This window comes from Littorina saxatilis, linkage group LG13 (assembly GCF_037325665.1).
Source record: "Littorina saxatilis isolate snail1 linkage group LG13, US_GU_Lsax_2.0, whole genome shotgun sequence".
NCBI classification, from domain to species: domain Eukaryota; kingdom Metazoa; phylum Mollusca; class Gastropoda; order Littorinimorpha; family Littorinidae; genus Littorina; species Littorina saxatilis.
In genome coordinates, this window is record NC_090257.1 from 37,095,227 (window position 1) to 37,110,395 (window position 15,169).

General features: G+C 42.3%; 1 protein-coding gene across 1 annotated transcript; it reads left to right on the forward strand.

Moving 5' to 3' along the window:
- Positions 1 to 339: 339 nt before the first annotated feature.
- On the forward strand, positions 340 to 5,790 carry LOC138946090 (emopamil-binding protein-like). The gene is made up of 4 exons (XM_070317600.1): positions 340 to 639; positions 2,339 to 2,408; positions 3,142 to 3,324; positions 5,432 to 5,790. Exons 1-4 carry the CDS (start codon positions 478 to 480, stop codon positions 5,719 to 5,721), a joined length of 705 nt encoding a protein of 234 aa, XP_070173701.1. The 5' UTR covers positions 340 to 477; the 3' UTR covers positions 5,722 to 5,790.
- The last annotated feature ends 9,379 nt before the right edge of the window (positions 5,791 to 15,169 follow it).

Sequence of the window (15,169 nt, forward strand, 5' to 3'; positions counted from 1 at the left end):
AGAGGACATGGAAAAATAAAAGCTCCCCCAAATTAAGGTCTATTTTATGTAATTGCAATTTCAGGCGCAACTCTTCTTGTAAGATTTCTCCTAATGTATTATTTTTACTCGCCAATCAGAACGGCTGTTCTATGTCGAAAGGTGTGGAACCTGAAGTGGGATCGCTGTCGTTATTTTCGTATATTAATTGCACATTTTAGATCACCAGCTGGCTTTTTTTCTAATCGATAATATTGTGCATAATTTTTGATGATGAATGTGAGTGAAAGGTGTTTTTTTATCGAATCGATAAGAAAAAGAAATTAGTTTTAGCTCTGCTCATTACATCAGGATCACGCATGCGCATTACTTGTAACCAGTAACGCGCTGAGTTCAACGTACGAGAAACTTGAGAAGCCATTGACACTTTGAATCACGCCACTTTACTTGTCTTTTCTTTTGCACGTGAGCCTTACAGGTGGACCCCTAACTCACAAGATGGCATTACTCACGCTTACGACGTTTGTATCGTTGGCTGTCACTGCTGTGTATGCGATCGCAAGCGTTGCTGCTGGATCTCGTCTCGGCAAGAGACTCCCACCGGTAGAGAAATGGATCCTTGCTTGGCTGGTGTTCGACGCGCTGATCCATTTTACTTTGGTAAATGAGAGTAAAAACTAAAGAATTATGTATTTGTATTGCTCTCGTCTAAGATTTATGTTGGTCTGTCTGAGCAGCACCCTTATTATTTGATTCCTGATTTTTGGAACCTTACAGGCTGTTCTAATACGCAGTATGCCCCAGGACATCTGCGCCAGGCCACAACTGTGATGCGCACAGTATTTCTTTTTCAATGTGCTTTTACTGCGCTGCGCGTTTTCTTTAGTCCTATCACTCAAAGGAACGGCGAACACAACTCATTTCACTTAGTCCCACAGGGATGTTAATTGCTACAAATTCATACCTTGTTAAACAGGACCAAAAAAAGAATGAATAGGTACAATAAAAAGCAACCCAAAACTTCAGTACTCTCACTTTTATTGGCACACAAAATGTCTTGAATCAAAAGCAGACGCAAGTTGTAGTCCGTTTCCCGAACCCCAAACTTTAGTGTGATTCCAACCGAACATGACAAACACAGGGAGGGTTGGTAAAGACTAAAGGGGCCAGGAGAGCCAGTGTCTATTATGATATGTGTTCATAATATAATTAAGTTCTGCCATGGACAGCATCTTCAATGTCCAGACTGCTCTTCGTTTACTGCTTTGAAACGAAGAGGGATTTCGGTCAAACCGCCATGGGCAGACGGGTGTACCCAAACGGCTCATACCGCAAACGGTTAGAAATTCCTGAAAACGCAGGATCCGCACTGCACAACTTTAGTGCATATACATGTACACGAGAGTGCTTGGTTGCCGAAAGGACATCCCTGGTCCCATAACAAATTTCTCCTTGGTGCGCCACATTTCGTGTAATCTGACATGAAATCGCACAAAAGCATCCCACAGAGCATAAAGGGGCCAGAGATCCAGACTGGAACCCAGTTTCAAAGAAATATCATCAGACTTTTGATGTCGTCATGAGGTTAAAACGTGTCATTTGAATGCATCATTGCCAGCCGGCCCATCAGCATCTACTGCTGAAGAAACACCTTACTACATCATGTAGTATGTACTGCACAGAGCAAAACATGTGCAGCAAAATTCACTGTATGCAGCTGTGCGCTAAAGCCTGTTCTCAATATATACAGTCTAGAGACATAGTGCTTGCTGCTGCGCGAACCGAGAAAATTTCCCTCTTTATCGTTGCTGCGCTGGCCGCAAAACCACTCCGCGCGGAGGTGTTTCCAGACACATCGTACACATCAGAAAGCTGGCTTTTTTGTTTGATTATATTGAAATGGAGCTGACTGTTGATGTACTTATACCTGCAGCACATATCTGACCCTTTCCCAAATTTGCACTTGCTTGACAGTATTGGCGTTAACCGGTAATTACCGGTATTTTACCGGTTGAAATGAGAAAGTACCGGAACAAAATTGGCTGCCGGTATGACCTACCGGTTGATTTTTAGAACTACTGTACCTGGGGTTTTTTGCTGGTAAAACAATAAAACCAGGTCTCTGAGTTGGACTCTAACTGGTTCCAATGACCTGCCTACCGGTTTTTTTCTGGACTGTTTGCATCATAAAAGTTTGCGTACCGGTTTGAAAAAATACTAGCGCCATCACTGCTTGGTCGAGTTCTGAGTTCAGGAAGTAAGCTGATGCTGGTGATAGATTTTGCTGTGTTCTATTTTAAACCCGAAGCATGGTAGACCAAACAATTGTCTTACTAAGTGTTTTCTTGTGTTTTTTCAGGAAGGCTCTTTTGTGTACCTGTCCCTGACGGGAACTGTGGCAAATTCAACCCATTTGACTGCTGCGCTGTGTAAGATGAGATGTCATGTCGAGAGAAAAAAAAATTCATAATACGGTGGAACCGCCCTTTTAAGACCACTAACATTCTAACAAAATCGGATCTGGGAGGTGAAAGGGAGGGGTTCTTTAAATTAGGGTAAACTTACAACCCATAGTAACAGAAAGTCTGAGAAAACAGTCTTGAATTGAGGGGGGGGGGGGGGGTGATAAAAGGGGTGTTCCACTGTAATCTAAAAGTTAATTTTGACTTTAGTCTGTGACTGGGGTTGTATTTTAATTTACGTCTGCAACCAACTCGGAGTCACAGGGCTACATGTTGAGAAGTTTATGAGTAAATAACATTTGATTAATAAAGGTAACACAGGACTCTCTTCCTTCACTGTTCCCAATCAGGCATTTTTTGTTGATGTGATTATGAAGTTTTAGGTACAACAACAACAAAATACAACAACAAAATTAACTTTGAGATAATTTAGATCATGACAACTTTTAAAACGATTAAGGATTGACATGTTGTGCATGTTACTATTCTCACAGTGACAGTGTGCTACACACACACACACACACACACACACACACACACACACACACACACACACACACACACACACACTCCACAGCTTGGAAAGGTGCTTGGTTAATGAAAGATTTTTCAAGTTTGTGCAAGACAGATTTGGTAGACAATTATTTCAGCACTCTTCTTCATGTATTACAATTTGAGTTAACTTCTCTTGTCTCCACAGGGAAGGAGTACGGGAAAGCTGACAGCCGCTGGCTTCACTCGGACCCCACCATTGTGTCCTTGGAGATACTGACGGTGTTTGTGGACGGTGCGCTGTGCCTGCTGCTCATCCATGCCATCACTGCCAGGAAGTTCTACAGGCACTATGTGCAGCTGGTCCTGTGTGTCTGCGAACTGTATGGAGGTAAGACTTAAAAAAAACACTCACGTAATTTGTATGAGACCTATAGGTTGAGGGTTGCATGTTCATCCAAGCTGCAGAGGTTTGTCCTGCACAGTCGGTGGCACCTCCCTTTTGAGACTTGCAAAATATATCTGAGAAAATCATGTCTCAAAAGGAGAAGGAGTCGTAAAATAAAGATAACTTTATATAGCTATTCTGATGGACACGTGGGTGAATTCGGGGGCTGTGATTGGATGGTCTCTTCCGATCATCAAAGCATAATGCTACGGAAGTCGGCCATTTTTGCCAATATCCAAAAGCATATTGGCAATAACAAAGACACATGGTTGAGGTTTACCCATCTGTACCACACAATGTTTTAATCGACAACAGCATACACTCACAACTTGAAATTCTTCTCGGGAATGTTTTTCAGCTTTACAAATGTCGATAGCAATTAGCATACCCTTTTCTGCTCACTTCCCGATGAAACAGGACTACATCAATTATTTTCTGTCCCTAAACACCACAAAATGCCCAAAGTCGAAAGATGTAGTACAAACAGGGGAGTAAAACGGAACAGCCGTTTTTGTGTGCCTGTGTCAGTTGCCGACTGACACAAACTTTCGCATTCGGCTTTTCTTATCTCGTAACTCCACACTAAATACCCCACTTCCCCTCTGAAGTATTGATGTACAACCCATGGTACTAACATTCATGTAGTCGTTTATAACTGAGGTTGAAAAATTCGCTTCATGACGAGACAAGTATAAATGCCATTCACCCAAACTGAAAACTTCGCTGCCGTCTGCTCGCGATTAGCTGTTCTCTTCTCCTCCCCTTGTTGCATTCTAGTTCTTCAGTTGCTTCTAGTTTTCCGTTTATGTTGTGTTTTGGTCTTCTTCACAAGTAGTCTTGTTCAAAATTCAAAAAAACTCAAACTTCTTTTTGTTGTATTCAAATGAACTAATAAAAAGCTGTTTAACAGCTGTGTTGTCAAATCGAGTTTTTTCCCAAAGTCAGTGTGGCGCCTGCGCAAAACTAATGCGCCTAAGAAACGGCGTCTGCTATCAAAACCTGAGATCAACGCATCTTCGACTCGTCGGCATTATACTTGTCTCGTCTAAATATCGGACCCTATTGCTACGCTGAAAACACAATAGCTGTTAATGATCAAATAATCTCTCGGAAAAGTCTTAAATAGGCAGTGGGGGCTTGGGAGCATGTGGCAGTAGCCCCTCCTAGTCGCCAAGCTTACTATTCGTTGAGAAGTCGTGGCAATCTGAAAAGATTGGAGAAAATCAGCTGTACTGTCTACAGCGGGATGTACAGTTGTCTGTTATGCACACTAACTTGTGATCTCTATCGTCAGCTGAAATTTGTTAAGAACGAATTGATGTTATGGAGCTTGCTTGGGATCTAAATTTATTTTAAACGGGGAAAAAAATCAGTGACACTGATAAATAACACCACTTCAGTGCATGTCTTTCAAGGGAGAATTAAGTCTTGGAAAAAGCTGTTCTGATGTTCGATTAGTTTATCTGTTCCTCTGGCATATGTCATCCAGATATTCAGCTGTGTGGTATGTCAGTAACAAACTATATCAGACAATTGTTTCTACCTGGCTGAAGGAATTTCTCTGATGCTCTAGATTCTCTGTCCCTGTGGCACAATATCCAGACGTTAGGTTGAGCTGTATGTCTCCTTCTTCTTCTTCTTCGTTCATGGGCTGTCTCTCCCATGTTTACTCTTGGTTTTGAACGAGTGGATTTTTACAAGTATGACCATTAATACCCCGCCATTCAGGCAGCATACGCCAATTTCTGGGGAAGCATGCTGGGTATTTTTGTTTTTTTCTAACCTCTCGGACATAGGTAACAGGACCTTTTCCATGTGCACTTGGTCTTGTGCTTGCGTGTACACACGAAGGGGTTAAGTCACTAGCAGGTCTGCAGATAACTCGGACAAAGTTGACTCGGGATATCAAAAAAAATCCACTCTTAACCCACCGGGCGGCCGCAGCTGAAATTTGAACTCGCAACCTTCCGATTAGGTGGCCGATGTCTAATCCACTACGCAACTGAGCTGTATGTCAGTAACAAATTTGTGGGTGTTCTTTTTCTCCAAGGCTGGATGACGTTCTGCCCCGAGTGGCTGACGGGCAGCAAAGCCCTGGTGACGGACAACGCCCTGTACAAGTGGGTCTACCTCTTCTTCTTCAACATGATCTGGGTGGTCGTCCCCGTAGTCCTCATGTACCACACCTGGGCCGAGCTCCGCGAGTATGGCTTGTCGCCCGAGTACCGTCGCGGCAGGAAGCGTGACAGCTCCCATCACCGTGACGCCTCCCGCGGCTCCGGCTACAACCTGGGCGGCTCTTCGAGCCGCTACAACCTGCGCTCCCAGAAGGACAAGTAACACTGATAGTCACAGTGTTTATATGCCTGGTTGTTGTACCATAAGGGGTTGTAGGGGGGGGAGGGGGGGGAGGGTTATTAAGAGGTTTGTTTGAAATTGCTAAAACTTGCAGTACCAACTGAAAAAGTAACACTGACAGTAACAGTGTTGATATGCCTGGTTGGTGTACCATAAGGGGGGGGGGGAAACATTTGGGGGGGGGGGGGGGGGGGGTAAGAGGTAGATTTGAAATTGCTACAACCTGCGGTACCAGCTAGACAAGTAACACTGACAGTCACAGTGTTGATATGCCTGGTTGTTGTACCATCAGGGACTGGAAGATTTGAGAGTTATGAGGGGGGGGGGGGGGGGGGGGGGGGAGGGTTGGGAGGGGGTTATTTTGATGTAGATTTGAAATTGCTCCAACCTGCAGTACCAACTGGACGAGTAACACTAACAGTAACTGTCTTGATATGCCTGGTTGTTGTACCATTAGGGGTTGGAAAATTGGGGGGGGGGGGGGGGGGGGTAGATTTGAAATTGGTACAACCCGCAGTACCAACTGGACCAGTAACAGTGTTGATATATATCCTTGTTGTACCATAAGGGGCTGGAAGATTGGTGGGGAGGAGGTTGGAGGGGAGAGTTATTTAGAGGTAGATTTGAAATTGCTACAACCTATGGTACCATCTGTACAAGTAACATTAACAGTGTTGATGTGTGCCTGGTTGTTGTTCCATAAGGGGCTGGAAGATTGGTGGGGCGGTGAAGGTGGGAGGGAATTTTGAGGAAGATTTGAAATTGCTACAACCTGCGATACCAACTGTGCAGGTTAGGCTGAGAGTGTTGATGCCAGCTTATATTGTACCACAAGGGACTGGGAGATTTGTGGGGTAGGGTGGGGATTTAGAGGTAGATTTGAAATTGCTACAACCTGTGGTACCAACTGGACAAATAACACTAACAGTGCCCGCTGATTGTACCATAAGGGGCTGGAAGATCGTTGGGGAAGGTGGGGGGATTTGAAATTGCTATAAACTCCGCTCCCAGAATGACACGTAACAGTAACGGTGTTGATATGCCTAGTTGTTGTAGCAGAAAGGGCTGGAATATTGGTGGGGTAGGGTGAGGAGGAGGGGAGTGGGGGGGTTTAGAGGTAGATTTGAAATTGCTACATCCTGCGGTACCAACTGGAGAAGTAACACTAACAGTGTTGATATGCGTGGTTGTTGAACCATAAGGGACTGAAGGATTGGGGGGAGGGGGGGGGGGGGGTAGATTTGAAAATTGCTACAACCTGCCCTATCAACTGGAGAAGTAACACTAACAGAGTTGATGTTCCTGGTTGATGTACCATTAGTGGCTGGAAGATAGACAGGGAATGTTGGGGGGGGGGGGGGGGGGGGGGATGGTATGTGCATGTGTTTTTACTCACTTGAACCCGTGGTTCTGGAAGAATAAGTAACCGTGTGGGTTAACGTGCTTAGTTATTGTACCGTACATTGGGTGGGGTGTTTTTATTTTTAGTAGTTTATGATCTCGTGGAGATGTGTTTAAAGTTGATTTACCATGAGGGGTGGGGGTTCTGTTGGTGAGGGTGAAATGGGGGGGGGGGGGGTGGATTACGTGCAGTTTGTGACCCTGTGAGGTTTGCTTTTTGTCTAACTAACAATGTGAATGTGCCAAGTTCATGTTCCATAATGGTGCTAGAAAAGGTCAGGGTGATTTGTGTGAGAGACAGAGGAGTGAGATAGGTTTCAAGTTACCACAGCCTGTGCTGATGTGCCATGGGTGGGGGTGCTTTGTGCTAAGGGTTGTAGAATACAGCTCTTGGTGTTTTTGCAAGTCAGAAGAGTTTTATCCTTGGCATCAGCTATAAGTGTCATGATATGTTTTTTGTTTCTTGTTTTATAATTATATGCAGAGTTTTTAAGATATGGCTAGTACAATGTTACTTGTGTATATTGCCTGGATATAGACATTATTTAAAGGGGTTCCTGCATTGGGGAGAAGGGAGGGGTGGGGGGGGGGGGGGGAGGTTTTTGTCAAGTTGGTGTTGTGTCATGGAGATACTCACCATATCACACTGCAGTTGGTAGCTGATCTTTTTACATTTAGTCAAGTTTTGACTAAATGTTTTAACATAGAGGGGGGAATCGAGACGAGGGTTGTGGTGTATGTGTGTGTGTCTGTCTGTCTGTCTGTCTGTCTGTGTGTGTGTGTAGAGCGATTCAGACTAAACTACTGGGCCGATCTTTATGAAATTTGACATGAGAGTTCCTGGGTATGATATCCCCGGATGTTTTTTTCATTTGTTCGATAAATACCTTTGATGACGTCATATCCGGCTTTTTGTAAAAGTTGAGGCGGCACTGTCACACCCTCATTTTTCCATTAAATTGATTGAAATTTTGGCAAAGCAATCTTCGACGAAGGCCGGGATTTGGTATTGCATTTCAGCTTGGTGGCTTAAAAACTAATGAGTGAGTTTGGTCATTAAAAATCGGAAACTTGTAATTAAAATTATTTTTTTATTAAACGATCCAAAAACAATTTCATCTTATTCTTCGTCATTTTCTGATTCCAAAAACATATACATATGTTATATTTGGATTAAAAACAAGCTCTGAAAATTAAAAATATAAAAATTATGATCAAAATTAAATTTCGGAAATCGTTTTAAAAACTATTTCATCTTATTCCTTGTCGGTTCCTGATTCCAAAAACATATAGATATGATATGTTTGGATTAAAAACACGTTCAGAAAGTTAAAACGAAGAGAGGTACAGTAAAGCGTGCTATGAAGCGCAGCGCAATCGCTACCGCGCCAAACAGGCTCGTCACTTTCACTGCCTTTTGCACTAGCGGCGGACTACGTTCACTTTCATTCTGTGAGTTCCACAGCTTGACTAAATGTAGTAATTTTGCCTTACGCGACTTGTTTATTTTGTTTTTTTATTTTTAACCAAGGTATTCAAATATTGTGATTTTGATGTGCTCATGTTAATTGCGAATGTCTGACTCATTGTATGTTTTGTTTGCATGGCAGAACTTGAGAAGTATATTTTTTTTAAACTGGCTTGTGTAAATGGTTTGTGCAGATTTTGTTGTTTGATTTTTGACTCACATGCGAAGCAAAAGTGAGTCTATGTACTCACCCGAGTCGTCCGTCCGGCCGTCCGGAAAACTTTAACGTTGGATATTTCTTGGACACTATTCAGTCTATCAGTACCAAATTTGGCAAGATGGTGTATGATGACAAGGCCCCAAAAAACATACATAGCATCTTGACCTTGCTTCCAGGTCAAGGTCGCAGGGGCCATAAATGTTGTCTAAAAAACAGCTATTTTTCATATTTTTCACATTTTCTCTGAAGTTTTTGAGATTGAATACCTCACCTATATATGTTATATAGGGCAAAGTAAGCCCCATCTTTTGATACCAGTTTGGTTTACCTTGCTTCAAGGTCAAGGTCACAGGAGCTCTTCAAAGTTGGATTGTATACATATTTTGAAGTGACCTTGACCCTGAACTATGGAAGATAACTGTTTCAAACTTAAAAATTATGTGGGGCACATGTTATGCTTTCATCATGAGACACATTTGGTCACATATGATCAAGGTCAAGGTCACTTTGACCCTTATGAAATGTGACCAAAATAAGGTAGTGAACCACTAAAAGTGACCATATCTCATGGTAGAAAGAGCCAATAAGCACCATTGTACTTCCTATGTCTTGAATTAACAGCTTTGTGTTGCATGACCTTGGATGACCTTGACCTTGGGTCAAGGTCACATGTATTTTGGTAGGAAAAATGTGTAAAGCAGTTCTTAGTGTATGATGTCATTGCTAGGTTTAGTTATTTGACCTTGACCCTGAAGGTCATGTAAAGGTCAAGGTCAAGCATGTGAGTCGTATGGGCTTTGCCCTTCTTGTTTTATGTAAAACTCGGGTTTCTTATTGTGTGTGTAGTTTTGTGTGTGTGTGTGTGTGTGTGTATTGTGTGTGTATATTGTGTGTTTGATTTTTGTGACGTTCGTTCTAATGATGATCACAAGGGCGTTTATTTAGAGTTTTGTTTGTACTTTGTATGCATGTTTTTTTGTTGAGTTCCCAACATAATTTTTTGTCACTGAATTAAATTGACAGTGTGGCACCAAAGAACATTCAGTGAATGTGCAAGGCAACTGCAGTACATGTAGTATCTTTTGACAAAATAGCCAGTTTTGACTGAAAGAAAATCCATGGGCTTGTATTAGTACTATACACATGTCTGTGATTTAAAAAATTATCTACAGGTACATGTACAAACTGACACTTCAAGCTAATCATACATTTCACATGTACCATTTTGACTGTATGATCAACTGCCACCCTGCGATTTAAGTTACGGCTACATGCAATGCTCATTGGTGTGATACCTTCTGTGTTATACAGATTTGTCAGATAAAAACCAGGTGTTTTTTGTAAAGTTTCATACGTGATCAGATCAGATCGGTTATGACCGAGTTCAATATTCTAGCAAATGTTTGGGACCACCCATTAATGCTTTAACTGCACCTAAATGCTTTATACCAGTTTTAACCATGTACTTGCAACACTTCACCTGTTCCTAACTGTATATATGTACAGTGGAACACCCCTTTTACGACCTTCATAAATCTGAGAAAATCAGGTCTTAAAAAGGAGGGAGTCTTAAAATGGGGGTAAATTTACAGAGGTTATGAACAAAACATCTGAGAAAACACCGTCTTAAAAGGGAGGGAGTCTTAAACTGAAGGATCTTCAAAGGGTGGTTCCACTGTAATAGTCTTGCTTGCTGGTATATGGGTGATGTTTGCTCGTTTTGTGCATATAGTATTTTGGAATCTACAGTATGGTTTTGTACTGTATTTACCGGCTTTTATTTTATAAAGGGCTTTGTTTACTATGTATTTTTTAGACATACAGTAGAGTAAGGGTATCTAATTCCGACCGATTGAGATCATTGTTTTATTCTCAAGGCTCTAAATCGTAAAGTTTAGCAAATATGTCTTGTCTGGTAAGACCGGCGTTTTCCGTACGCAATTCTTGTTTGAAATAGGTGCCCGTGTCGTTACTTTCCGTTATTAAAGAAGCGTTTGTCGGTAAACATTGGAGGTAGGTGTGGGAACCTAAATCCGACCGTTGGGTATCTAAATCCGACCGAAATCTACTTGGAACTAAATGACAGTGACCATAATGTTTCTTTCCGGCTTGTTTTGATCGTGTAGTTGGGAGTATTGATCGTCCAGGATGAGGTGTTTGTGAATATCAAATCTCTTCTGTCCTTTTTCTGTCATCCCAACAAATGTTGGGGAGCATCTCGTTACTCCCCCGTATCGTTACTACCCCGGCTCGTTACTCCCCCGGCTCGTTACTCCCCCGGCTTGTTACTAACCCTCGGCTTGTTACTAACCCTAACCCTAAGGGGGAGTAACAAGCCGGGGGAGTAACGAGCTGATCCCCAAATATTGCTTGTTCCTAGATCTATCTATACAATGAATCAAGGTCATGTGATAAAGGCTAAATACGATTCTGTCCATTTTCTCTTACACCCAGCGTGGGCACACACACACGCAAACGCACACACAAACACACAACTTCGTGACTTTTGTTGAGCGAAACACTCTATTATTATTAAGCTTACTGAGGCTTACATGCTCGCAAGCACCCATCCACGCATTTGCGATGTTGGTGTCGATTCATCAGTTTAGCAAGACAAGAGCGCGCGCACCTGTCATGAAGTGTATGGAGTGGTTGCGGCTTTTACTTGATCAAAACAAGATTCACTGGACATTATAAAAACACAATCTGATACCTTCCCGTGTTCATACGATTTTTCAAGAGTCATAAACGTAAACAATCAATGATTTTAATGGGATTTTGTACAGCGTTTTGCATTCTCTGCGAGGTGGTCGGATTTCGATACCCACTCAAAAACTGGGTATCTAACTCCGACCGATAAGATTTTCTCCTTTTCGATTAAAAAGTGCCAGAAGACTTAGTCCAAACTATCAAAATACGCTTCCAACAAGAGGCGAAGCCATCAAGGCTCACGTAAGAAACAAACAGTAACACAAACTCAATCACTGACTCCGTCACACATACACACACACACACACACACACACACACACACACACACACACACACACACACCACACACACACACACACACACACACACACACAGAAAGAGAATAGGTGAAACTGTGCAAGAAAGCGAGACACTAGATCTAGATCTGTCTGTCTGCATGTACACTAGTCTCGGCCCGCTCAAAATAATAATGACCGAGACTTTCAGTACTTCCTTCGCGTGACGTCTAACCCTCTTACGTCATAATGTGACGTCAATGTAATGTGACGTCTTCAAATGTTAGAGTTTCTACCACAGACATACACACGCACGCACATACGCACATACGCACGCACGCACAGACAGACAAAGTTACGATCGCATAGGCTACACTTACGTGAGCCAAAAACACTTAGTAACATCTATTTCAATCAAACAGAACTCTGTTCATCAAGTTTTATGACCTTTTTGTAAGAAACGTATGACGTACTTTTTCACTACAAAGTTGCAATTTCGCTCTGCGAGGGATCTGGCGAAGCAGACGACACAAGGCAAATTTTCGCGCCGCGCAGCCGATGACGCAAATCAACTCTCGTGACAAAACGATTGGTCCGTAAAGGCACGTCATCAACCTGTTCATGACTGACCCGAGTATGAATGGAATTCCTTCTGTTGTGGTGACGTGCGCACATCGTCTTTGATGTGACTGGGAAAATCGGTCAGATTTAGGTACCCCAAAAATCGGTTGGAATTAGATACCTTTACCCAAAAAGGTTAAAAGCATTATTCCCCATCCCTTTTTTCCACCCCCTTTGAGGTTAGGAAATCCATGCATTTGGTGAAGGAAAGGATGTTTTTAACATTGTGCAGTATGTTCATATAGCTAGCATTTTGATGACTAATTAGCTAACATTAATTAGCGGACAGATGTAAGGTAGAGCGGTTGTTGTTTTAAATGCCATCACATGGATGCATGTTGAGAGTCAAAATGAAATAAAGTGTTCCTGTTCGATTCAAAGTCTTGAATTATTTTCCTTGAATGTGTACTGCCATGTGGGAGATATTGTATTTATATATTTGTTGCGTCCCATGTTCCTCTAATATGATGTCCTTTCTGTCTTTCATTCATATGTATGAATCCAGCTGCTGACACCTCTCCTTCTCACTGAAATTAGTCTAAGTCTTCCATTTGCCAATTGTCATTGGTTTCTGACTCAGTCTTCCATAGAAATAAAGTGTTAAGAGAATCTTGCCACAGTAAAGTCTGATCTTTGGTATCCACACTGATTTTCTATTGGTAAGATTAATGTTTAAAAACATTGTTTAAAAAAAGCACACTCCGTCCCGTATAATCAGTTTTACTCACCGTCTCAGATCCTCCCAAGCTTTTACAATAAGATAAGCCCATCTCTCCACTTGGTCACATACCAAACATTCAACAGCCTTAGTGCTGTTTACAGTGGACATTTTAGAATGAATTTTTTTTCATCAAAAACGTAGAACTCGTCCTGCACAACCGAAAATCGGATACAGCTTTTGTTTTTCTTATTTCGGGATGGTTTATGACTCGCCTGAGTAATTGGTGAGTATTAGGATTCATATGTGTCCGTCCATGGACAAAAAAACTTAACGTTGAGGTTATCTCGGAAGTTTTTAAAGCTAGACCTCTAAAACTGTGTACACTTTTAGGGTTTGATGATCTCATGAAGTGATCCTAGTTTGGGTGACCCTCGTCCAATTTTGGGGTCACAGCGGGGTCATGTTCGTTATCTAAAAACTTAACGTTGAGGTTATCTGATGGTTTTGAAGCTAGAGCTTTGATACTATGCACACTTCTAAGCTTTAATAATCTCCTGACTTGACCTAAGTTTGACTGACCCTGGTCAACTTTGGGGGTTAAAGGGGGTCATGTTCGATTCATAATACAGGCACGGGAATTGTCCGCCAAAAGGCAAATTTCCGCCAATTTTTTTTTTGTTCCGCCGAAAAAGCAAGTGTCCGCCGAAAAAATAAATGGGGGAGGCAAAAATGGTTCTAAAAACTGAATTTAATGGCAAACTTGGAGCTTAGATGACACCAAATTGCGCCATTTGGGTTCCTTGGAGAGAAAAAATTCCGGGGGGGGGGGGGGGGGGGGGCATGCAAGTTTGTATAGGTGGGGTATTCTCAGGATTCGATTACTGAATGGATTGATACAGGTGACATTAGGATCCATTTTGTGTCAATAAGTCAGACGTGAATGCTCTTGAACATTATTTTGTGAAGCTGTTACAGCACCAAAAACAATTAATTAAGGAGGGGGTAATACACCGTGGAATCCTCCTTTTGAGAAAAAAAAGAAGAGAAAAATCATGTCTTAAAAATTCAGGAGGTGGGGGGGCAGGGTAATAATGGAGGGATTCTTCTATCAGATGGGGAGGGGGAGGGAGTACCTCTTATTTTGGAGGAGAAGGGTCGGGGTCTAAAAAAAATAGGGGGGTTTCCACTGTAATGGGAAATGACGAAAGGAGTCGTGTAAGCATTTCCTTTTCTTGTTAAATTAATTTATTTATTTTTAAGAAAATTCTGGCAATGCGGTTTTGTCATTGGCTTAAAATGACCGAAGTCAGGGAGACCGGGGCTAGTCCGCCCTCGGGGCACATCCGTCTTTGTCTGTTTATTCTTACGTTTGCACCTTTTAGTCATTCACACCAGGGGTGCGTTGCCTAGAGCTAACAACATGGGTTCAGTGCACTGGCTGCAAGAGGTGGGCACATGACGAATGTCCAGGTGTGGGGAACAGTCCAGTTTACATCTGCCATAACTGTGACTCTGATGGTGACTCCATCTATTCTCGATGGTAAAGCGGATTGCAGATTCATGTCTAAAAAAGACTGACGCCGATTTGTGTTACATTCTTTCGACATTCTTTTGTATTTTGTCATTGGCATTTTTGAACCTAAATATTGAAGGGAATTAAAAAAGCTTTCCCACTAAAGCTTGCCCACTACTAGTCTTGTACCTACTATGGGATGAGAGCGGCGGACTTGCCCCACCCTGTAGGCGGACTTACCCCGACTTGGGGCAAGTTCGCCTACGTTAGGGTAGGTCTACTTAAAGCAGTATGTACAACAAATGTTCATGCGCACATAAAAACTGTCTGCACATTGATATCAGCTACACATTTAATTTGTCTTGATGTAAAATAAAAAAAATCAGTCTTCTTGTTCATCAAACTCGCCAGTTAGGCCTATGCTACCAAAAGCATAAAAGTAGGCGGACTAGCCCCGGTCTCCCCTACTTTACAGAGCAAATTTGATTTATGCGCCAGGTGTCTGTTATTATCATTGCCCTCACAATTTCATACCTGCATCAGAGTCATTATCACTATCT